This window comes from Clupea harengus, chromosome 1, assembly GCF_900700415.2.
Source record: "Clupea harengus chromosome 1, Ch_v2.0.2, whole genome shotgun sequence".
Lineage (NCBI taxonomy): Eukaryota > Metazoa > Chordata > Actinopteri > Clupeiformes > Clupeidae > Clupea > Clupea harengus.
Genome location: NC_045152.1, coordinates 18,683,196 through 18,709,575, shown reverse-complemented (window position 1 = coordinate 18,709,575; position 26,380 = coordinate 18,683,196). Strand labels below are relative to the sequence as shown.

The following is a 26,380-nucleotide window of genomic DNA, read 5'->3' as shown; positions in this document are numbered from 1 at the left end:
AACGAGCTGCGCCTCATCTCAGATTGTGCAATCCCTCACACACTGGGTTGAGCACATGACTTTTGCTTTCTCATTGTTTGTCATCAGTGAAATATTTATACACTGTTATTATATGTCGTTTGTATCCATAGAATAGGTAATGTAATGTATTTCACGTATGTGAAGAAGCTATTTAGTCTTGCTGATCTGTCATAAAACCACAGTGAAAAAGCACATAGGGGAGGCAAACGTAACCTCTGCCTCAATGAAGGGGGCATGCGAGAGCCTGGAAAATGGTCTTCCAATCCCGTGAAGTGATGAATACATAATGGGAGACCAATGCCAGAGCTAAAAGGTTTGCTTTAAACGACAGGACAGAAGATAACTTTAGCAGCTAAACTCCGGACCAAACTCGCCTGACGGCCATGTCTTTTATGTAAATGTACATTTTTCGGCGTTTTCACGCTTAGATTTGTCAAAAGTTACCGAGAAAAAGACACTGTACTATCCGATAACACCGTTATTGTAACCAGCAAAAATGGTTGTTGTGATTTGCGAGGCGTCTGTCAGCCAACTGTCTGACTTTAGCACGTTAGCCTACGTTAGATAGCATAACGTTATTGCAGCGTACCAACGTTACACGTTACCGTAAATGCCATCTTAAAAAGGCTGTTTGAAACCAACGCTTTCACCCGAAAGACATGTCTTGTAATACACCTGTCAATTACGGCATTGAGGCAGCTACCTTCCACTTCGAACAGACCAGAAGACTCAAAATAAAAAGCGTGTCATGGTGACATGGGTTGGCCAAACAAACAAGCTTGAAAGAAATATTCATGACAGCTTGCGTTCACAGATTACTTGGAGATACCCAAGTGTGTGTGTGCGTGTGTCGAACCTCACATCGACCACCGCGTAATGGCGACACGCAGCCTGACGTCAGCGTCTGTAGCCGACGTACCGTAAACAGTTATTAAATTGCGGAGACTCATTTCACACAATACTAAATTAATCAACTATTAGATGTTTTACGATGCGCCACTGTGCTTTCTCATCGTCATTAAGCGCACCGGCAAAATTTATACCTACAGCAACTTTACGTGAAATTTAAGACAATTTAGGACCTTAATTACCCGAATTTGAATTTAAGACATTTTAAGACTTTTTAAGGACCCGCGGGAACCCTGGGATATATGAAAAAGGACAGCGATAACAGTGAACTGTAGAAAATAATGTAGTTTTATATTGCAACATTTCCATAATTGCTTTGTTAATAGAAAATATATCAATAAAACAAATAACAAACAAAACATTAAAATGTTACAAGAACTGGTAACTTTAATGTTGGGAAATAAATACAAAACAGGACTTTGTCCATGTAGCCTACTTGTTGGTGGCTTCGTCGACATTTAAGGAAAACATGCCGTTTTTTTTAGCTTTTCCGAAATACCTCTTTTAAACTCTGGTGTTATGCCGTGTGTGTTAAAATAGCGGCATGCTGATTGGATATTGACAGTTTACACACGTCACTCACACGTTAGTTATTGATGCCGGTACATCAGCTGTGGATGTTGCTCCCGGTAAAGGCGTTGTGTGTTGGAGAGCTAGTGGCATATATTAGCTTTCTCGAGCACAAAGTGCAGAAGCAAGCACCTGCTTCTCTTAACTTCTTACACCAGCTACCAAAAGGCTTACTGTCCTTCCCTTCCCATCTCTTGTATCCATGCCCAACGCCATTTATTTTCATGAACTTACTTTTCATCTTACTCTCCTTTGGTGTGATGTCTCTCTACTCGGGCATCTACGCTAGGCAGAGCGATAGAGAAAAGTCGGTGTTTGAAGCACATTTTCCCAAGACCCGCCTCAATCTACTTCTGATTGGCTAATACTGTTATTTTGAGAGCGGGAGAGTTGTGCTGCTTTGATTTCATTGGCAGACGAACTCATAAACTCGAAAGTGATGGTGATGATATCGAGACGTGATTTTTTTTATAAAATATTTTTTTTCGCAGCCAAACGCCGCACGCCGGAAATCCGGCACGGTGCCGGAATACTTTAATCCCTGTGTATATAAACACAAGCCTTACATTTACAATGCAAATTGGGTGAACATACCTGCTGTCAACCATTTGCTCTTGTCAACAGGAGGGCTAATTGCCTTGAATAATATATGCAGGCGGACTATTAACACCTCTCCCCATCCCAATCCAAAGCCCTTTGACAAGGGAATGTTTCTTTGAATGAGAGAACTATTTCTCATAAAGACAATATATACTTCGACACGAATTCCACTCCATAGATATCCAAACGAACTATCTACTGTATAAGTAAGCATAGATCAAATAGGCTAGCTTAACTGTTCACACAAAAATGCGTTAGCCACGTATTGGCTCCTACACAGTACAACATGCTAATGTCGCTAACTTTTACACAAAGCCTATCATTTCACTGTCAGGTTATTTTGTGTCAACAATTAATCTCGAAAACTCGAAGTTCCCATTTAACATGTATTACCCTATCATTGTTGTGTCGAAACCCGAAAGGTGTCAACAGGAGGGCTAATTGCCTTGAATCATATATGCAGGCGAACTATTAACACCTCTCCCCACCCCAATACAAAGCCCTTTCACAAGGGAATGTTTTTTGTATGAGATAACTATTTCTCATAAAGACAATATATACTTCGACACGAATTCCACTCCATAGATATCCAAACGAACTATCTACTGTATAAGCAAGCATAGATCAAATAGGCTAGCTTAACTGTTCACACAAAAATGCGTTAGCCACATATTGGCTCACACAGTACAACATGCTAATGTCGCTAACTTTTACACAAAGCCTATCATTTCACGAGACTAGATCTTACACGCTAATGGTAAAGTTATTGTTAGAGAAAATTAGATACAAGTACACATTTTCCCAAAACGCAACAATGGTGACATCCCCCAAGCCCTCTAACATTGGCAAAGTCGCTAACCGCCCACACTATTTACTCAACGGTCAAAATAATTAGTTTGAAAGATACTTACAATTACCTCGTCTGTACTGCGTCGAATAGATTGTACCGATCCCGCTTGCAAGGTGAATCTTGTTTCCAGTCCAGCGTTATATTGGCCCAGATTGGTAAAACAGTCTAATTCAAAATGGCTTGCGCACACCAACAGACTTTTGCCAATTCTTTCCAGAACATTACAATTAAATATGAATTCAATCCATTTCACTCTTGTCTCTTCTGAGGCTGGGAGATTATGTACAGATCTGTGCTGATTTGTGCAGCCGACCACAGCGCATGTTGAGGGCTTAATTTGCTCCATGCTGATAGCTAGCTTTCCCAAGTGTATCTGAAGTTTTCAAAAATGAAGTGAAATGCATTGGCAAATCTATAAGTGAGTGTAGGGGGGATGAGATGGGGGCGGGCCAAGGCCATGTAAGCGAGACGCCCATATCATTGTGACAGGAAACTGTTAAGGAAGCTCATTGGCAGTCACTCAAGCATGACGTTTCTGACCTACAAGAACCATAACAAATCGCGGGAGTTGTTTTTTTCCAGAGTTTTTGGGTCGGTAGACATGCCAGATACCCAAATTAACGTGTAGAAGCACTAAAAAAGTGGAATTTTCATAATATGTCCCCTTTAACATTAGATGATATCACATCTGCACTAATCACCTTTATTGCTGCTCATGTTCTTACTGCTCATACCACTTATATCTTATGTCATACTGTATATACCATATTTATCTATATTTATATTACCATTTGCACATACTCTGCACTCTTCTACTTTGCACTTCTGGTTAGATGCTAACTGCATTTCGTTGCCTCAGTACCTGTACTCTGTGCAATGACAATAAAGTTTAATCTAATCTAATGAGGGACCGTGATGAAAATGTGACCTGGAATCATGCGAAAATAGACCTGTCAGAGAAGGAAGACCTGGCGATTCTCTAGCCTTTTATCTTTCACCTTTGAATAATGTAACTTATAAACACGTCAGCCGGCAGAAACAAACAAACAACGCGATGGACAACCCAAGACTCATTTCCCATGAATTTTTTTTTCTCTCATTTCCCAACAATCATTTCTGGACTGATGAACAGACGCGATTCATGCTCAATCAACTGTTGTTGCTGTTGGTAGCATAGACATATATATGTCTATGGTTGGTAGTGGTGAAGAGGTCAAGCGGAAACGGCTGTATCACCACTAGTTGTAATGAAAACAGCGCCACCTATCGTATCGGATATGACATGCTTTCGGCCAATGATTCGATTTATTCACTGCCATGTATATTGGGATAATAGCAGTTGCCCCAAAAGATAGCATAGTCCGACTAAAGCAAGATTCAAATTATACCATCATGTAAACACACTGAGTGATAGGCCTGACATGTCAAGGTTAGGCTTTTGTTATTCTTAGGCCCATACAGACCCATAGGATACTGTTGTTATTATTATGGACCTCTTGTGATCTTTACAAAAAAATCTTACAGGTCTGTCAATGGGAGACATGAGCCTGCTTTGCCTTGCAAAGGTCCTCAAATCTTGGGGCAATGTTTGACAAACATATCCTCAGGTCATCCTCGATCTGTGCGCGGTTGCGGTATTTCATTTTAAGCGCAGTCAGTTTTGAAAAGCCTGCCTCTCACAAATATGTCGATGCGCAAAGGAGGAGCATTTTTAAGGCTATGTCGCAAAGCTGAGGGTATTCCGGCATCATTGCTACCCAGAATGACGAAAGAGAAGAGGTGGTAAACAGATGCTTAAGTCTACTGTCACTCTTCAGGTCAATAAGCTGCTTTGCATGTCTATTAACAGCTCGTCTGCTGAGCAGAGAAATGGATCCCGAACCCAGGCGAATGAACGGTAGTCGTCTTTGAAATAGGACCCAAACTGATTCTTCAGCGCTGAAAGGTGATCAGCTGATTTTTTATTTGCATGGCTTCATGCTGTCATTTGCCAGCACCTCGGCACAAAACACACTGAGGACGTTGCTCAGTCGTGCCAGTGACGGTAAAACCAAACTGCAAATAGCTCTCGTCATATTTGCGAAGCTTTGGCTTCTTCGCAACTGGCTCATCGGTTGCCTGACTTTTATGAATCAGAAACTTGTCCATAGTTGTGTTTGTTGGCTGATACAGTGTGCCTGTGTGTGTGAAGTTAATACAGTTCTAATTTCAACGTTGTGGTCTTGTGAGTGTGTTTGTATGTGTGGCTGTGAACAACTTGCACACGAATAATGGATAAGGCTGTGCTAGGCAATGTAAAGGTAGGTGTTAAGGAGAAAATGGCTAGCTGCAGTTGGAAGAAGTTAGCTAGCTAGAAGGCTAGCTCTCGAGGCTACGAGCTTTTTAAAAAGACTGTGGAGCAAATTACTCCTTAGAATAGGCTACAAATAGACCTACTGCAAGTGCAGTTAGGTAATACTAAGGAGTGTGGCTTTAAAAAGACTGTTTATAAAGCAATGAATATCTCAATGATAAAGCAAACAAAAGAAATCGAACAAACTCTGCAGAGTGTCATCTCGGTGAGGGTATCCGTTTACCATGTCTACAGTTACTTTTATACTCGGAAGCGTAGGCGCAACTCGCAAGACTCCGTTTTGATTGGTGGATCAGGAACGAAACACTATTTGATTTGTTTGTGTCAGTCCAGCCCCCTGCATTTCGCCACTGAGGGAGCTTTCACTAACCAGGTCGGCGGTCGTTTTTTTTTTTTCTCCCTCTGTGACATCCTGAAGGAAATACCAGTGCATGAAATGCAAAGGTTAAGAAAGGAAGAAGAAAAGAAAGAAGAGTGAAGAAGCAAAGAAGAAAGGAAAGAAGAGTGGAAGAAGGAAAGAAGAGTGAAGAAAGGAATGAAGAGTAAAAGAAGGAAAGAGTGAAGAAAGGAAAGAAGAGTGGAAGAAGGAAATAAGAAAAGAAAGAAGAGTGAAGAAAGGAAAGAAGAGTGGAAGAAGGAAAGAAGAAAAGAAAGAAGGGTGAAAGAAGGAAAGAAGAAAGGAAGAGTGAAAGAAGGAAAAAAGAGTGGAAGAAGGAAAGAAGAGTGGAAGAAAAAAAGAAGAAAGGAAAGAAAAGTGAACAAGAGTGGCTCTGGATAAAGACAGTAAAGAGAGAGTGAAGAGGGAAAATATTGAAAGAAGGAGAGAAAATGGAGTGAAGCAGATAGATGGAGTGTGAGAGAAAGTAGAGTGAGAGGGATAGAGAGAAAGATAGAGAGAAAAAAAAGTAGAGTATGGAAGGTGTCTTAATATTCCTAATTATACAGTTGAATGGAGAGGGACAGAGAGAAGAGGAGCTGTCATGGCAAAAAGTGACCGGGTGCCAAAAAGAGCCCGGGTGTGGAATATTGGCTTTCGAACGACTCTTGAGTGACAGTTGCTATACCAACGCTTAGCATTACGTAACCCGGACACTACGTAACCCGGGCACTTTTTGGTCAGTCTCAAGAGTCGTTCGAAAGCCATCAGCTACTTGTTAGTCACTTAATATTGTGCCTAAAACTATTAAGTATTCCGTTTTAGCTACACCTGCCGGTATCCTGTACATCAACATTTGCAGTCAATACTACTTTTTGAATCGCTATATATTGTGGCTAAACACATTTTTACCCGGTAAATAAAGTGTTCCATTTTAGCCGTTTACATCATCATTTGCATTTCAATTGAAATTGTTTAGAGTAGAAATTCGTTTTTATAAAAAGGAGAAAATATACTGATATACGGTGCTTGTTTATCTACCGTTTTAGCAAGCCAGCCAGTTAATTTGCTAACATCTTAAATAATATACGGTGCTTGTTCATCTACCTTTTTAGCAGGCCAGCCAGTTAATTTGCTCACATCTTAAATAATATACGGTACGGTGCTTGTTCATATACCTTTTAAGCAAGCTAGCCAGTTAATTTAATAACATCTTAAATAATATATGGTGCTTGTTTATCTACCTTTTAAGCAAGCCAGCCAGTTCATTTGCTAACATCTTAAATAATATACGGTGCTTGTTCATCTACCTTTTTAGCAAGCCAGCCAGTTCATTTGCTAACATCTTAAATAATTTAAGATCTACCATTATTTGTTGATATAGGCCTATTTAGAAAAACTTGGGAGCGTTCATACTAGCTTGCTAGCTATACACTAAGCAAAATAATGTGCCCCAGCTAACGGAGGAATTGCTAATCGCTAACGAGATGCTAGCGGCGATTTAACCGGTTGAAATTGACTTACTTTGACACTATAACAAACTTGTGAGTCAACAACTTTCCTAACAGTCAAACATCAAGCACATGGTTTATTGCAGGTAAAATACAGGCAAGCTGGTCTCAGGTAGCGAAGTATAATGCGAGATGCTCTGGGGTAAATCGCGTTATTGAGGTAGTCTGACTTCCAAAAAGAGCCCGGGTGACGTAATGCTAACGTTGGTATAGCAACTGTCACTCAAGAGTCGTTCGAAAGCCAATATTACATCACCCGGGCTCTTTTTGGCACCCGGTCACTTTTTACCATGACAGAGCCTTGGAACCTTGGCGCAGGTGTCAGTGAAGCACAGGTGCAAGCCAGTTGAATGACCCTATTATGATGTCATAATGGCCCAATATAAGTGAATGGGAAAATTTGTATTAGTTTTTCTTTAAAATCATAAAAAGTATAAAGTTCAGAAAAATGAAAAATACATAGCACAGGTGTCCTTTACAAAACCTACGCGACAAAGTTGAAACAAAGTTTCTACGTTAAGTTGTTCAAGCTGAATTAAGCGCAGAAAAAGGTAAAAAGAATAACTAGAAAATGCATTTCCTAAAGGAAATACCAGTGCATGAAATGCAAAAGTTAAGAAAAGAAGAAGAAAAGAGAGAAGAGTGAAAGAAGGAAAGAAGAGTGGAAGAAGGAAAGAAGAAAGGAAAGAAGAGTGGAAGAAGGAAAGAAAAAAGAAAGAAGAGTAAAATAAGGAAAGAAGAGTTGAAGAAGGAAAGAAAAAAAGAAAGAAGAGTGGTAGAAGGAAAGAAGAGAGAGTGAAGAGGGAAAATATTGAAAGGAGAGAAAATGGAGTGAAGCAGAGAGATGGAGTGTGAGAGAAAGTAGAGTGAGAGGGATAGAGAGAAAGATAGAGAGAGAAAAAAAGTAGAGAATGGAAGGTGTCTCTTAATATTCCTAGTTATACAGTTGAATGGAGAGGGACAGAGAGAAGAGGAGCCTTGGAACCTTGGCGCAGGTGTCAGTGAAGCACAGGTGCAAGCCAGTTTAAAGACCCTATTATGATGTCATAATGGCCCAATGTAACTCAATGGGAAAATGTGTATTAGTTTTTCTTTAATATTTTAAAAAGTATAAAGTTTAGAAAAATATACCTACACGACAAAGTTTGAACGAAGTTTCTAAATTAAGCGGTTCGAGCTGAATTAAGCGCAGAAGTCGGTACAAAGAATAAGAAGTATAAGAAACGAAGGAATAACAATACAGGGCATTTCATAAGATGTATAAGAAGCCTACACTGTAAAAAAAAAAACGTAAAATTTACGGTGAAATACTGGCAGCTGTGGTTACCAGAAATTCACCGTAAAAAATACTGTTGCCAAAAAGCATACCGTAATGTCTTATACATTGTCACCGTATTTTTTACGGTGAATTTCTGGCAACCACAGCTGCCAGTATTTCACCGTAAAAAATACGGTTGCCAAAAAGCATACCGTAATGTCTTATACATTGTCACCGTATTTTTTACGGTGAATTTCTGGCAACCACAGCTGCCAGTATTTCACCGTAAAAAATACGGTTGCCAAAAAGCATACCGTAATGTCTTAAACATTGTACCGTATTTTTTACGGTGAATTTCTGGCAACCACAGCTGACAGTATTTCACCGTAAAAAATACGGTTGCCAAAAAGCATACCGTAATATAAACCTGTGTACGGTAATTTGCTTTAAATCTAACAGCTATAACAAACCTGTTTAAGGTAAACCAATTTTAAAACCACAGATAAACACAGCACAACGGATTGCTATATCACAGTATATTTTATTGTAAATGTGTTTTGTTACATGCTTTACTATCAAACAAAGTTACAACAGACATATATTTTTTTGCATTTTCTATTTTAAAAAACAAACAAAGAACGAGCATAGAAAAATCCGTGGCTAAACTAGGTAATTGAACAGGTAGCTTGAATTTCCTGCTGGGCATTGCTGCCTGACGCACCTCCTCCGGTGCCTGTGGATCAGCTGCAGGGTCGTCAGCCAGGAACCACCATTCACAGACGTTTCGCTCCTTTAATCCTGGAACGTCTCCTGGTGGCGGAGCAGTGACGGGGACGTCTCCCTGTCACCCCCTGCAGCTGGTATCTAGGTTAGGTGCTCTTTCCCCAGCCCTTTCCCCTCCTCCTTAGCCACAGCCAAAAGCTGCCCTTCTCTGCCTCTTCCGCCAGCTCTTTTGTTGCTTTCTTAAGCTTTCCTCCTGTCACGCCTGCGTCCCTTAGTAGGCGTGTGGTTGACTGCCCCACAAAGCCTCGGCATCCAACCTCCACTGGGTAGATGGTGGTCTTCCAGCCAGCCTCCCTGCACTCCGCAGCCAGGTCCGAGTACTTGGTCTTCTTTCGTTCGAAAGCGGCCTCGATTCCCTCCTCCCATGGTATTGTGAGCTCAATGAGGAGTGCAGTTTTTGCCTTGGTGGACCACACCACTATGTCAGGTCGGAGAGACGTGGTGGTGATTTCGCTGGGGAACTGGAGCTGCCTGCCAAGATCTACTCGCATGTTCCACTCCTGGTCGGAGGAAAAGAGCTTTGGTGTTGCTTTTGGCCTGGTGCTTCTTCTTTCTCCGCCCTCCCTGACAAAGTTGATGTGGTGTTCCGTTGGTGGGAGACATCCCTGCTTTCCCGTCTGCGCCCTTCCAGTACCTCAGCTAGCTTTGTCAGGACCTGGTCATGGCGCCATCTGTAGCGTCCCTGCGAAAGCGCGATCTTACAGCCCGACAGGATGTGCCGGAGGCTTGCGTTGGGAGTGTTACAGAGTGGGCAGACTTCCTCGTTTCCGAACCACTGGTGGAGGTTCCGAGGACAGGGAAGCGTGTCATACGTTGACCTGATGAGGAAGCCAAGCCTCGCTTGAGGGATCTTCCACAAGTCTGACCAACTGATCTTCCGGTCGACAACCCCCTCCCAGGTTGTCCAGCTTCCTTGTCGGCTCTGGGACACAGCCTTGATCTTATAGCGCTCTTCCTCCGTCCTTATCACCTCTGACACCACCATCTCCTTTCTCTCTTTCCGGTTGGCCTTAGACCAAAAACGTGGTGCCTCTCCCCAGCCTAGTCCTGCCCTTCCTGCCTGGACCCTGCCCACGATTTCTTGGTGTTGCAGCCTGCCAACTGCTCGGTCGACTTCAGTTTGGGCGTCCCACTTCCTGCCAGTACGGACCTTGACGCCTGTGTTTCTAACTGACTGATCGGTGGACTCTCTTAATTCAAGAAGCAGCCTGGTCTTTTCCTGCTTGTAGCCCAAACTGATGGATTGTAGTGGCAGCTGCAAGGTGTTCTTCCCAAAGAGGCCAGTGTCAGAGAAGCACCTTGGTAGCCCCAGCCACTTTCGGATGAATGAGTTGGCTTTCCCATCCATCTTGGTTGTTGTAGATGAGGGAATCTCACTCATCTTCAGTGGCCACATTATCCTTCTGTAGAGTGTGAACTGGTAGATCCACACCTTGTACTTCCCCGGGAGCTGGCTTTGGTCGATCTTTGCCAGGCCATCTGAGAGTTGTTTCAACACAGCTCTACCCATTTGCTTGTCGGAGAGCTCTGATGTGTACTCTCTACCTAGGCTTCTGATGGGATGCTCAGACAGAAGTGGGATTCTCTCGCCCCCTGCGATAAAGATGGTGCTGTCATTTCTGACTCCCCTTCTGAGGGACAGGCTGCGGGACTTGGCAGGCTTGATTTTCATTCTTGCCCAGGACATCAGCTCGTCCATCCTTTTCAGCAGTCTAGATGTGCAGGGTGCTGTCTGAAGGAGGCTTGTGACATCGTCCATGTAGCTCCTCAGTGGAGGTAGCTTCTGTCCGGATGGTAGTTTAATCCCTCCCACAGTCTGTCTTGCTCCGATGAGGATGATCTCGAAGGCTGCCACAAACAGAATGGGAGAAATGGCACACCCCATGGCGATTCCCACCTCTAGTTGTTGCCACCCGGTGATGAAGTCCTGTAGGGCAAAGCACATCTGCAGATCCTTGAAATAGTTTGCCACCAAGTTCTTAATACAGGAGGGCACGTGGAAAAACTCCATGGCATAGCTGATCAGCTGATGTGGCACTGACCCATAGGCGTTGGCGAGGTCGAGCCAGATGACATGCAGGTCCGTCTTCTCGCGCTTGGCCTTTTGGATCTGTTCCCAGATCATCGAAGAGTGTTCTACACAGCCTGGGAAGCCTGGGACCCCTGCTTTCTGGCAGCTGGTGTCAATGTAGTTGTTCTCCATCAGGTAGTTGGTCATCCTTTTGGCCAGCACAGAGAAGAAGATCTTCCCTTCCACATTGAGCAGGGCGATGCTCCTGAATTGGCTTTTTCCAGACAGTTCTCATGAGGTACCATAGCAGCTCTAGCACCTTGGGGCAGTTCTTATAGAGCTTATAGGGTACTCCATTGGGACCCGGTGCTGATGAAGACCTTGCCTTCTCCACGACGTGCCTGACTTCGCTGAGCTTGGGGGGCATGATGTTGAACTTAGAGGTTGGTGGTGTAGGCCGTGGTACATACCCAGGTGTTCCTAGTGGGACGTTCCTTGCAGGATCGCTGTACTGTTTCCTGACATGCTGCTCAAGCTGCTCGTTAGTGATTTCCAGCTTCCCACTCTTTTTCTCTTCCAGCAGCTGTCTGGCGTGCTTGAAGCGGTCTTTGAAGAAGTTGGCTCTTTCCTTTTCTTTCCGGTTCCGGCGCTTACGGATGCGCTCAGCTCTGCGAAGAAGGGCCAATCTCTGCCTGACCTCCCCCCACAGTGCCTTCAAGCCCTCTTTCTCTGCCTGAGTTGCTTTCCTCCAGTTCTTACGGAGTTGTCGTCGTCTTTGTACCAGCTGGCCAATCTCCTTTTCTCTCCTTCCTTTGAAGGAATGTGGCTAACCGTTGTGTGGCAAAAGCTCTGACGATCTGTATGTGTGTGTAGTGACATTATGAATACATAACAATATAACATATACAATCATGTGAAACAAAAGTACAATTCTATAAAAGTTTACAGTAAATTACAAACAAAACTGTATTAAAACACTTAAGCTAGTTGAGAATGAATACCCCGCACCGCACTCCCTTGAAGGTCAAGTTCAGTGTTTCCCCTAGGTTTAAAGCTTTGGGGGGTGTGGACACCGACACAAACTCTTAAAGTGATCAAACTTGACTATCTAGAGGAAGTAGGTGAACCTGCGGAAGGATCATTAACGGCACGCGCACGGTGGGGGAGGCTTCTCGCACTCGGGCTGCCACTCCTCCCAAGCTGAGGGCGGTGTGGTGGGGAAGGGACAGTGGGTGCGCGGGGACTCGTCCTCTTCTGGTTAATACCGATGACGAACGAGACTCCTCCATGCTAAATAGTTACGCAAACCCTCCTGGTCGGCATTTCAACTTCTTAGAAGGACAAGTGGCGTTTAGCCTCACGAGATGGAGCAATAATACTCCATACAGATACTATTCACGAGCGTAACTTGGCTTGGGCTAAGGCAAGGACAACAGGTTCTACCGCTGATTGGCTGGTTTTTAAACAACTAAGAAACAAATGTTTGTCTGTCACTACTGAAAATCTTAATGACCCTAGGAGATTTTGGAAAACCATAAAATCCATTTCTGTGAGCAAGAACTCTCAAGCTATACCGACCTGTGTTATGAAAGATTCGGTTGCTGTCTATGACAAAATGGAGATACTTAATTGTTTTAACGAGCATTTTATATCTTCTGGCTCTCTATTTGACTCTGCTTGTTCTGCGTCTGTGAAACCCTGTACTGACATTCCAGTGTATACTGGTCAGTCCTTTAACTTCGTACCATTCTCTGTTCAGGAAGTTCATAAAGCCCTAAAAACATTAGATCCTAGAAAACCCTCAGGACCTGATTTTATTGATCCTTACTTTTTGCAATTGGCAGCTGATTTTGTAGCAGGGCCTCTTGCTTATCTTTTTAACCTTACAGTGGAGAATAAGGAAATTCCTAGGATATGGAAATCTGCTTTTGTTCTCCCTTTATTAAAAGGGGGTGATTCAGCTATTTTAAACAACTATAGGCCAATATCTAATTTATCAGTACTTGCTAAAACTCTTGAAACTCTTGTGAGTGTTCAATTAAAGGAGTTTCTATACACAAGTGACATTTTGTCAACATATCAATCAGGTTTTAGGAAAAAACATAGTACCATCACAGCTGCACTGAAGGTAATAAATGACATTTCTGTTGCACTGGACAAGAAACAACATTGTGTATCACTCTTTATTGATCTGTCCAAAGCGTTCGACACAGTTGATCATGATGTTTTAAAACTTAGACTTCTTAACTCAGGACTCTCGGAGCAAGTAGTCGCTTGGTTTTCGAACTACCTTAGTAATAGGTCTCAGTGCATTAAACATGATGGTTTATGTTCTGATATTGCATCTATCTACAAGGGTGTTCCACAGGGCTCTGTATTAGGTCCACTTTTATTCACTATTTATATTAATAATCTTGGTCAAAACGTGTCAGATGCAAATTTTCATTTTTATGCTGATGACACTGTTATATACTGCTGTGCGTCAACTCTTGCAAAGGCCACTGAATACTTGCAGAATGCTTTTATTGTTTTCCAAAATACCTTACTTCAGCTGAAACTCGTCCTAAATGCAGAGAAAACTAAATGTATGTTGTTTACCAACACTAGGAACAGGCCTAAAAATATCCCTTCTGTTGTCACTCTTGAGGGAAGTGATATAGAGATTGTAAACTCTTATAAATACCTGGGTATTTTGATTGATGACTCCCTCACTTTTAAGCCACATGTTCTGTACCTGGTGAAAAAGCTGAGGCTAAAACTGGGTTTTTATTTTCGAAACAAGTTGTGCTTTTCTTTTAATGTAAAAAAGAAACTTGTTGCCGCCACTTTTTTATCTGTGCTAGATTATGGTGACCTATTGTATATGCACACCTCTGCTCAGTGTCTTCATAAGGTTGACACAGCATACCATGCTTCCTTGAGGTTCATTACAAACTGTAAAGCTCTGACTCACCACTGTGAGCTATACTCTCGGGTAGGATGGCCTGCTCTGGCCACTCGTAGGCTCTGTCACTGGTACTCCTTTATATATAAGGCAATACTTGGTTTGCTCCCATACTACCTATGTGTCCTAATCAAGCAGAAAAGTGCCGGCAACTACTCTTTGCGTTCGCAGGACTGTTTTATGCTAACTGTCCCAAATGCCCGTACGGAAATAGGAAGGAGGGCTTTTGTGTATTCTGCTCCCTCGGCATGGAATATCTTGCAAAAGGTCTTGAAACTAAATGATTTCATCTCGCTTAATGCTTTTAAACTCAAAATGAAAAAAATTGAGACAGATTCTTTAAGCTGTAAATGTTTTTAATGTACATGGCTACGACACTAACTCCTAAATGTTGTCTTCTTTTGTGTTTCTGTCTGTAACTATGTTTGTATGTATGCTGCTGCCTGTCTTGGCCAGGTCTCCCTTGAAAAAGAGATTCTTAATCTCAATGGGTTTTTCTCCTGGTTAAATAAAGGTTAAATAAAAAAAAATAAAAAATAACAGGTCTGTGATGCCCAGCTCCAGGGCTGCATGCGCGCACAATGGACAAGCGTTTACAATTCTCCTCTGCTCAGAGAATTGTAAACGCGTGACCATGTAGAGACAGAAATTAGTTGTCGACGGCGCAGAGTAGACACACACTGATCCACTCATTGTGGCGCGAATGCAGCCCCGTACATCTAAGGACATCAGCACATGTCTACTCTGCGCCGCCGACAACAAATGTCTGTCTCTACTAGGGCTGAACGATTAATTGCATTTGCGATTTAATCGCGATATGATAGAACGCGATTTTCTAACCGCAACGTTCGCGATTAAAAAACGTGGTCACAAAAAAAAAAAAAATGTAAATATTTTTTTTTTTTTTTAAGATGGTACATTTTGCACACAGTGTTTAAAAAGTGCATGCCTAGTGTTTATACTTAAAATTACTTTTTAAAATTACTTAAATGCAGTGGCAAAGCCACCGATTTGTTGTTCTTGTTTCTGTAATGAGCAGTTCAATAAAAATGTAAAATGTGGGAAAGAATATTTTACACTAAATGTATCTAATATTGTGTTGGTCATATTTAAATCATTCATTACGTTTTGTTGGGAAAAAAAGAGGATAAAAAAAAATCGCAAATCGCAATCGCAATATTTTGGTAAAAAATCGCAATTAGATTATTTTCCCAAATCGTTCAGCCCTAGTCTCTACATGGACGCGCCTTTACAATTCTCCTCTGTACTTTCGCACACGGTGGAGTTTACGGCGCGATACAGAGAGCGAAGGAGAATTGTTAAGGTGCGTGCAACATGTATTCATGGGAATAGCTGTTGCGGAATGTTTTACAGTAATCAAATAAATCATAAATCATTTAAAAAATGAATATCTCCACTAGTTTTTACTTTCTTGTAGTATTGATGTAGTTCTATCAATCTAAAAATTATGGTCAGATATAAATTGCTGTACAGTGTTCTAATCAAATGAGGGTAAATGTTGGTAGGTCCATTTAAATTATGCTAGAATAAAGATGCTGTCAGACATGTGCGTATGTGCAAACAACTTATGCTTACCCCTTTCCTTCTCCTTTCCCTTTTGGACTTCCATAGTATTCTATCTCCTGCCAGAGCCCCTAGGGTTTCAAAACCCAAGGATATATATGTTAGTGAATGATACAGATTTCACCCATAACATTCAAGGTTAGTGACCAAACAGGATTTACTGATCTAACATATTTAAATAGTTCATAATTAACATGGGTCTTCTCATTTCAGGTTGTCTCATGGACAAGGTGCAGGTAAGATTAATTTATTTCTGAACTTTCCCAGTTTCTACAGACAAGAAATATCCCTACATCATGATGTTGCCATTGACATATTTCACCATTGGGATGGAATTGGCATTGGCAGTGTTAGATTTATGCCATCTGTAGCACATTGAGGATTGGCCAGAAAGCTCTATTTTGGTCTCATATGACTACAAAAATGGATAAAAAAACTAGAGACGTGGAAATTGCAAAAAACACACCTGTGAAATATACTTTAATGAAACTTTTCACATCATAATATATCAATTTTGATGATGCACATTATATTTTTACTGTGATTCTGGTTCCAGGGAAGCTTTTCAATGTCAAATCGAAAGCTTCTCGCTTGACAGTCGACTTGCACATTTCATGGACATACAGTCATTTTCTACAGTTTCTTTAGTTATTGAAGGTAAACAGACTCAGGTCTGTCTCTATAGTGATCATGTTGTCAGACACTATATTAATATTAATATTAACATTATGAGCCTGTCAGTGGTGAAAACAAGCAGTTTACTTTGACGCAGAAGCTTGTCCCATTTTGCGGTTGCCGTTCTAACGTTCTAACTCAATACTGGACTGATTTCGATCGTGTTTGTCCCTAAGTATTGTCCTTTAATGCTGAAGAGGGGAAAACAAACTAGGTTCACACCCACTTGACCTCCTTTCACAATTTCTTTAGAAAAATTAGCCAATCACCATTGAGTGTTGTTCCGCTCTGACTGGACTGTGAAAGAAAAAAAGAGGATGACAAGGATACCATGTGCAAGGGAGTAAGCCCTTTTTGGTTAGTTAACAAGCATGAGAAAACAAGAAGCTTTGCAAGAAACTTGGAATAGTATAAAGTAGGCCTATACTAGGAATGTACTTTATCAGCACCTGTTTTATTTGTGTTCCATTAAATCAGTTGTACACAGTGGCAAATTGTTGCATGTGGCTGTGATTATTTCTTACCAGATCTCTGAACTCTGAACCAGTATGCCATCAATCTAGTGACCAAAGGTCTATGGCTTTAGAATTGTTCCAGGAATGACTGGATGCATGGCTGCATACACAAAGGACCTGTTTATTAGATAGCCTCAATGTTTGTAAACTCACTGTAATGGAAAGGAATTCCATTTCAAGTTTCACTAATGATAGTTGAGACAAAAGAGTGCATTGCAGAATAGTACCTGCCACATATGGAAATGCTTCTGAGAGGTTTCTGCTCTGCTCACAGAGTATGTCTATATTAAGCGTTACTTATCTTCAGATCTCTCAATTCACAATCAATATACTATGATTTTTAATCACCAATAATCTTCTCAGGTACAACAGCATCCACCACCTGTACTATGACCACCACCACCACGACATCTCGTAGTAAGTCTAATAATGCTTAATTGATTTGAAATATATCTCTTGGTGACTAATGCAGTGTTGATTTTATCACTGCGTTCAAGAACATACTCTTGCACACCATCATACATGATTAGTGTAGCAGTTGTAAACTGGCTGACATGAAATAATACTATCTTTAGGTGTGTCAGTATGTGTGTGTGTGTGCAGGTACGTGCACAGGAATTCTGAAGGGCCATTGCTCTGATCTGAAAAAAGGGCAACCCCCCCCCCCCCCAGCAAAAAAAAAATCACATGGACTGTATGGAAAACTGAGAAGAAAGGGTCTTTATTAATAGTAATACATAAAACACTCAAATACAGCAATTTATTTGAGCATGGCATCATTCTGTGGAGAATATTCCAGCCAGGGGTCATCATTATACCAGTGGGTTTGAAAAGAGCGCCCTTGGGCATTTTATGGGAACTTTATGGGAAAATTTGATGAAGGCCTGATTGTACTAAAATCTGTATTCATGGATTTTGCCATCTCAATATCCTCCTTGTTGGCATCCTATCCTGTAGTGACTGTGTCGTCTCTCCTTTCCCTGTTTTCCAAGTCTGTTCTGTTCTCATCTGGGTCTGGCTCTTTGTCTTTGTCTTTGTCTGCAGTTGATGTACTGGGCTCATCATCTGTCCAATTATATATTATTGTTATTACCATTATCATTACTATTATAATGCCCATTAGAAGCAGTGGTATGTGGGGGGCAATGTGGCGCAAGCAGTAGCCCGACCATATACGGGCTTGAACGCCCACGCAGGGGCGGTTTTAGCAAATTGGAGGCCCTGGGAAAAGAACAACCCCCAACCCCAAAAAAAGAAATCCACCAAAGCAACAATCCCCTCCAACCCCACACCCAACCAGACACACACAACACACACTTAATGTTATGTGAAACTGACATTTATTGTGAGTATATGACTTAACTAAACAGTTGTAAATTATTTGAATTATGAGGTTTTGAGTGCAGTGTAATAGTAGTGTAACTTTTTGATTACTTTATCAAAACAATGTAACTTGTAATTCTTTATACTTCGGTTTCTGAATGTTTTCAACTGAAAGTTCCGAATTTGTACAGGTCCTGTTTTAACAATTTCAATTCTCTCTCTATCTGTAAATTTGTCACGCCATAATACTGGGTCTTCACTGATCACTGTATCACCATTGGTGTTACTCACATTGTTGACATCACTGCTCTCGTTATCATCCAGCTGTGCTAGATGACCAAAGCAGTATCATGTGCGTCGTCAGTGCAGGTGTCAGTGTCCCAGATATGGGCAGCTGTGGTACATGATGGCTCACCGTTTGTAGAAGCAAAGCAGGCAGGGCTAGTTGGTGCTGTAGTGGCTGTTTTGTATGCTGCTGCTAGCATTAGCTAAACTTGGCTCAGCAGCACTTAAAAACATTATCAGATGAACTCGAAACATTATCAGAAATTTCTTCCACTTCACGGACGAATTCCTTGATTGGAGATATTGTGTTACCGTAAAGTATTTTTAAAAGCACATAATGCCAGGAAGACAAGTTTCTAACATTCAATAGAAAAAAATGTATTTGAGATGAACAAAGGTGATGGCATCTGACGAGAATCACGAGCTAGAAAGGCATTACATATTGATGTTTCATTGTACGTACATAGTTCTGAAGACTTCACGTTTACCTTGTGATTGTAGAGGGTTAATATGATCACAGATAGTAGCACCGCCCCAACTTCTTCCCATGTCTTTAACACAGAACAATTTAGTGTAAGTTACCTCTCAATCTGCAGTCAAGACATCCAATCCAAGACACTCTCTTTTGCTATCATATTTTTTTATTCAAGTATTGTTCTGTTAATGTTTTTACATTCAACATTAACAACATTACTATACCCCATGAGCACCCCAACACATACTACACCCCCCATATGGCCATGTCCAGTCACAGCTGTCATCAATAAAAGGGAACATTCTTGTCTGTTTTGATTTAGTATGATAGATTCGACTTTAAACTGTATCAGGTTGAGACAGATACACAAGGTTGTTCCATAAACCTACTTTAAGTGCAGTTCCATGTTGCATCAGACATCTGTACCCAAAGCTCTTCAGCCAGTTTAGTTCTGCTTTACGTGCAGAAGAGTTTTTAAGACAATATCCAAAACTGAAATAGCTGGTAAGATGGGGGATGGTTGAACTAAAGGTCTGAATAAAGTGACGGACCGGAGAGCATCGGAATAGGTTTAATGTTTGTAGTTTAAAATTCAGCAAGTTTGTGGAAACTAGCAAACAGACCATCAATGTAAAAGTCATTACATCTAAACAAGCCCAACTCTTTGCCACATGATCCAATCTAGCTGCAGGGAAGAGGTTGTTTGGGCTATGCATGGACAAGTCTTTAATGCTGAATTTCTGTCTGACTTGTGCCCATATTTTGAGAGTATCAATATAAAACTTTTTTTTAAAATTATTTCAGTTTGTGTATCAGTACTTTTTGAACATTTTCAGCTGAGTTTAACAATACGCGGCAATAAATACTGATAATCATTTTGGTGACTATAATCGCGATGTTACATTTTCATACCGTTTCATCTCTACTCACGGAGTATGTCTGTTTGAAGACTTGCATACCTCTCAACTCACAATCAATATGCTATGATCTTTAATGACCAATCAATATGCTATGATCTTTAATGACGCAATCAATGTGCTATGATCTTTAATGACCAATCATCTTTCTCAGGTGCAACCAACAACAGTTACCCCCAGGCAGTACACCCACCTCCTCCACCCCCACCACATCTTCTAGTAAGTTGACTGATTGCTTGCTTGGAAAACATATCTCTTGCTAACTGATGCGGTACAGTGTTAATCACTGCTTGCTAACTAATGCGGTACAGTGTTAATCCTGCTTGGTAACTAATGCGGTACAGTGTTAACCACTGCTTTCTAGCACATACCCTCCCTTGTCATGCTCTCATGCACGAAAAGTGCAGTTGCAGGCTGATTAAAGTGAAAAATAAAAAATGTTCCGGTGTTTGTGTGTGTGTTTGCTCCATGGCCTCAGAAATGTTCAAGGACTGACTGGAGGCTTGGTTGCATGTTTGTAGCATTGTTTCATTAGTATTAGTTTGCTTAACTTGCTACCAGAAATCATGAGCTAGAAAGGCATTACATATTGATGTTTCATTGTACATAGTTCTGAAGACTTCACGTTCACTTTGTGATTGTAGAGGGTTAATATGATGTGTTATCAATGTTTGTTTTAGTCATCACAGATAGTACACAGTCCCCAACGCCTTCCCATGCCTCTCACACCTCAGAACAATTTAGTGGTAAGTACCTCTCATCCGCAGTCAAACAACTCAAAGACACTCTATTTTTGTTATCATACTTTATCATACTTTTTCAAAAGAACGCGTTCATTGAACACGTTCATTTTATGAGAACGATGAACTGAACGCAACTTCATGACAAATAATGAATTTGAACAGTGAACACGTTCATATTATCTGAGGTCTAGCTAAAACATTACGGAATGTTTTCCTTCTAGCCTACTGAGGAAAGACGCTGTCTAAATCGAATGCTTGTACCATGTCGTTGCTCAGTCGTTAAATTGCCCAGACAGACCATGTTTCGGTAAATTACCATATTTGGTAATTGCGTTGGTCATGTGACTCCACTTCTCACGGTGCAATGTTTTGATATTGCTTCACGGCATATATAGATGGAGTAGCAGTTAACTTCGGGCATATTTTCACATAATTACAGTGCATGAAATGCCCTGTATTGTTATTCCTTCGTTTCTTATTCTTCATCTTATTACAGTGCATGAAATGCCCTGTATTGTTATTCCTTCGTTTCTTATTACAGTGCATGAAATGCCCTGTATTGTTATTCCTAGGCTTCTTATTCTTCTTCTTCTTATTATTCTCTTTACCGACTTCTGCGCTTAATTCAGCTCGAACCGCTTAACTTAGAAACTCCGTTCAAACTTTGGCGCGTAGGTCTTGTAAAGGACACTTATGCTATGTATTTTTCATTTTTGTAAACTTTATACTTTTTAAGATATTAAAGAAAAACGAATACAAATTTTCCCATTGACTTACATTGGGCCATTATGACATCATAATGGGGTCATTAAACTGGCTTGCACCTGTGCTTCACTGACACCTGCGGCAAGGTTCAAGGCTCGCTTCTCTCTGTCCCTCTCCATTCAACTGTTATTAATTAGGAGACACCTTCCATACTCTACTGTTTTTCAGTCCTTTTTTCTTTCCTTCTCCACTCTTCTTTCCTTTCTTCTTCCTTCTTCCACTCTTCTTTCCTTCTTCACCTTTTTTCCTTCTTATCCACTCTCTTCCTTCTTCTTCTTTTCTTCTTTCCTTCTTCCACTCTTCTTTCCTTTCTTACTCTTCTTTCCTTCTTTCCTTCTTCCACTCTTCTTTCCTTTCTTCCACTTCTTCTTTCTTTCCTTCTTTCCTTCTTCACTCTTCCTTCCTTCTTCAACTCTTCTTCTTCCTTCACTCTCTTTCCTTCTTCCACTCTTCCTTCTTTTCAACTCTTCTTTTCTTCTTCCACCTTCTTTCCTTTCTTCACTCTTCTTTGCTTTCTTCTTCCTTCTTTCACTCTTCTTTCTTTTCTTCTTTCCTTTCTTCACCTCTTCTTTCCTTTATTCTTTCCTTCTTCCACTCTTCTTTCCTTTTACTCTTCTTTCCTTTCTGCTTTCCTTCTTTCACTCTTCTTCTTTTCTTCTTCCTTTTTAACTTTGCCATTTCATGCACTGGTATTTCCTTCAGGAAATGCATTTTCTAGTTACAGTGGCATGAAATGCCCTGTATTGTTTATTCCTTCGTTTCTTATTACAGTGCATGAAATGCCCTGTATTGTTATTCCTTTCGTTTCTTATACTTATTATATTCTTTGTACCGAACTCTGCGCTTAATTCAGCTCGAACCGCTTAACTTAGAAACTTTGTTCAAACTTTGCTGCGTAGGTCTTGTAAAGGACACTTATGCTATGTATTTTCATTTTTCTAAACTTATACTTTTTAAAATGTTAAATAAAAACTAATACAATTCTCCCATTGACTTACATTGGGCCATTATGACATCATAATAGGGTCTTTAAACTGGCTTGCACCTGTGCTTCACTGACACCTGCGCCAAGGTTCCAAGGCTCCTCTTCTCTCTGTCCCTCTCCATTCAACTGTATAACTAGGAATATTATTCTTCCTTCTTCCACTCTTCTTCTTTCCTTCTTCCACTCTTCTTTCCTTCTTCCACTCTCCTTTCCTTTCTTCTTTCCTTCTTCCACTCTTCTTTCCTTCTTCTACTCTCTTTTCTTTCTTCACTCTTCTTTCCTTCTTCCACTCTTCTTTCCTTCTTTTACTCTACTTTCCTTTCTTCTTTCCTTCTTTCTTTTCTTCTTCCACTCTTCTTTTCTTTCTTCACTCTTCTTTCCTTTCTTCTTTCCTTCTTTCACTCTTCTTTCTTTTCTTCTTCCTTTTCTTCACTTCTCGTTTCCTTTCTTCTTTCCTCTTCCACTCTTCTTTCCTTCTTCCACTCTTCTTTCCTTTCTTCAACATCTTCTTTCCTTTCTTCTTCCTTCTTCCACTCTTCTTTCCTTCTTCCTCACTTCTTTCCTTCTTTACTCTTCTTCCTTTCTTCTTTCCTTCTTTCACTCTCTTTCTTTCTTCTTCTTTCTTAACTTTTGCATTTCATGCACTGGTATTTCCTTCAGGAAATGCATTTTCTAGTTATTACAGTGCATGAAATGCCCTGTATTGTTTATTCCTTCGTTTCTTATTCTTCTTATTATTATTCTTTGTACCAAACTTCTGCGCTTTATTCAGCTTGAACCGCTTAACTTAGAAACTTTGTTCAAACTTTGCTGCGTAGGTCTTGTAAAGGACACTTATGCTATGTATTTTTTCATTTTTCTAAAACTTTATACTTTTTAAAATATTAAATAAAAACTAATACAATTTCTCCCATTGACTTACATTGGGCCATAATGACATCATAATAGGGTCTTTAAAACTGGCTTGCACCTGTGCTTCACTGACACCTGCGCCAAGGTTCCAAGGCTCCTCTTCTCTCTGTCCCTCTCCAATTCAACTGTATAACTAGGAATATTATTCTTTCCTTCTTCCACTCTCTTCTTTCGTTTCTTTCCACTCTTCTTTCCTTCTTCCACTCTCCTTTCCTTTCTTCTTTCCTTCTTCCAACTCTTCCTTCCTTTCTTCTACTCTTCTTTTCTTTCTTCACTCTTCTTTCCTTCTTCCACTCTTCTTTCCTTCTTCTACTCTTCTTTTCTTTCTTCTCACTCTTCTTTCCTCTTCTTCTTTTCTTCTTTCCTTTCTTCACAGCTCTCTTTCCTTTCTTCTTTCCTTCTTCCACTCTTCTTTCCTTCTTCTACTCTTCTTTTCTTTCTTCACTCTTCTTTCCTTCTTCCACTCTTCTTTCCTTCTTCTACTCTTCTTTTCTTCTTCACTCTTCTTCCACTTCTTCCTTCCTTCTTCCACTCTTCTTTCCTTTCTTCTTTCCTTCTTCCACTCTTCTTTCCTTCTTTCTCTCTTCTTTCTTTTCTTCTTTCCTTCTTCCACTCTTCTTTCCTTCTTTCACTCTTCTTTCTTTTCTTCTTTCCTTCTTCCATCTCTTTTTTCCCTTCTTTCACTCTTCTTTCCTTCTTTCCTTCTTTCACTTTTCTTTTTTTTTCTCTTTCCTTCTTCCACTCTTCCTTTTCTTTCTTCACTCTTCTTTCTTTTCTTCTTTCCTTCTTCTCTTTACTTCTTCCACTCTCCTTTCCTTTCTTCTTTCCTTCTTATACTTTTCTTTTTTTTCCTCTTTCCCTTCTTCTTTCCTTTCTTCACCTTCTTTCTTTTCTTCTTTCCTTCTTCCTTCTTCTTTCCTTCTTCGACTCTTCTTTCCTTTCTTTCTTTCCTTTCTTTACTCTCTTTCCTTTCTTATTTCCTTCTTTCACTCTTCTTTCTTTTCTTTCTTCCTTTCTTAACTTTTGCATTTCATGCACTGGTATTTCCTTCAGGAATGCATTTTCTAGTTATTATTCTTTGTACCGAACTTCTGCGCTTAATTCAGCTCGAACCGCTTAACTTAAAAACTTCGTTCAACTTTGGCGCGTAGGTCTTGTAAAGGACACTTATGCTATGTATTTTCATTTTTCTAAACTTTATACTTTTTAAAATATTAAATAAAAACGAATACAATTTCTCCCATTGACTTACATTGGGCCATTATGACATCATAATAGGGTCTTTAAACTGGCTTGCACCTGTGGCTTCACTGACACCTGCGCCAAGGTTCCAAGGCTCCTCTTCTCTCTGTCCCTCTCCATTCAACTGTATAACTAGAATATTATTCTTTCTTCTTCTCTCTTCTTCTTCCTTCTTCCACTCTCCTTTCCTTTCTTCTTTCCTTCTTCCACTCTTCTTTCCCTTCTTCTACTCTTCTTTCTTTCTTCACTCTTCTTTCCTTCTTCCACTCTTCTCCCTTCTTCCACTCTTCTTCCCTTCTTTTACTCTTCTTCCTTTCTTCTTTCCTTATTACAGTGCATGAAATGCCCTGTATTGTTATTCCTAGGCTTCTTATTACAGTGCATGAAATGCCCTGTATTGTTATTCCTTCGTTTCTTATTACAGTGCATGAAATGCCCTGTATTGTTATTCCTAGGCTTCTTATTCTTCTTCTTCTTCTTCTTCTTCTTCTTATTATTCTCTTTACCGACTTCTGCGCTTAATTCAGCTTGAACCGCTTAACGTAGAAACTTCGTTCAAACTTTGCTGCATAGGTCTTGTTAAGGACACTTATGCTATGTATTTTTCATTTTTTCTAAACTTTATACTTTTAAAATATTAAAGAAAAACTAATACAATTTCTCCCATTGACTTACATTGGGCCATTATGACATCATAATAGGGTCTTTAAAACTGGCTTGCACCTGTGCTTCACTGACACCTGCGCCAAGGTTCCAAGGCTCCTCTTCTCTCTGTCCCTCTCCATTCAACTGTATAACTAGGAATATTAAGAGACACCTTCCATTCTCTACTTTTTTTCTCTCTATCTTTCTCTCTATCCCTCTCACTCTACTTTCTCTCACACTCCATCTCTCTGCTTCACTCCATTTTTCTCTCCTTCTTTCAATATTTTCCCTCTTCACTCTCTCTTCTTTCCTTCTTCACTCTTCTTTCCTTCTTCCACTCTTCTTTCCTTTCTTCACTCTTCTTTTCTTTCTTCTTTCCTTCTTCCACTCTTCTTTCCTTCTTCCACTCTTCTTCCCTTCTTCCACTCTTCTTTCCTTCTTTTACTCTTCTTTCCTTTCTTCTTTCCTTATTACAGTGCATGAAATGCCCTGTATTGTTATTCCTAGGCTTCTTATTACAGTGCATGAAATGCCCTGTATTGTTATTCCCTTGTTCTTATTAAGTGCATGAAATGCCCTGTATTGTTATTCCTAGGCTTTCTTATTCTTCTTCTTCTTCTTCTCTTTCTTCTTATTATTCTCTTTACCGACTTCTGCGCTTAATTCAGCTTGAACCGCTTAACGTAGAAACTTCGTTCAAACTTTGCTGGCAGGTCTTGTTAAGGACACTTATGCTATGTATTTTTCATTTTTCTAAACTTTATACTTTTTTAAAATATTAAAGAAAACTAATACAATTTCTCCATTGACTTACATTGGGCCATTATGACATCATAATAGGGTCTTTAAACTGGCTTGCACCTGTGCTTACTGACACCTGCGCCAAGGTTCCAAGGCTCCTCTTCTCTGTCCCTCTCCATTCACTGTATAATAGGAATATTAAGAGACACCTTCATTCCTCTACTTTTTTTCTCTCTATCTTTCTCTCTATCCCTTCACTCTACTTTCTCTCACATCTCCATCTCTCTGCTTCCGTCCATTTTCTCTCCTTCTTTCAATATTTTCCCTCTTCATCTCTCTTCTTTCCTTCTTCCACTCTTCTTTTCTTCCACTCTTCTTTCTTTCTTC

General features: G+C 40.4%; 1 protein-coding gene across 1 annotated transcript in view; it reads right to left on the bottom strand.

Moving 5' to 3' along the window:
* Positions 1-9,317: 9,317 nt before the first annotated feature.
* The window catches only part of LOC122133219, a 20,458-nt gene continuing 3,395 nt past the window's right edge, over positions 9,318-26,380 (bottom strand). Inside the window, exons 2-3 of the mRNA XM_042708899.1 lie at positions 9,866-12,099; positions 9,318-9,731 (exon numbers count right to left, since the gene is read on the bottom strand). Coding sequence (XP_042564833.1) covers positions 9,318-9,731; positions 9,866-11,449 — 1,998 coding nt within the window. The 5' untranslated portion in view covers positions 11,450-12,099. The remainder of the gene's footprint in view (positions 9,732-9,865; positions 12,100-26,380) is intronic.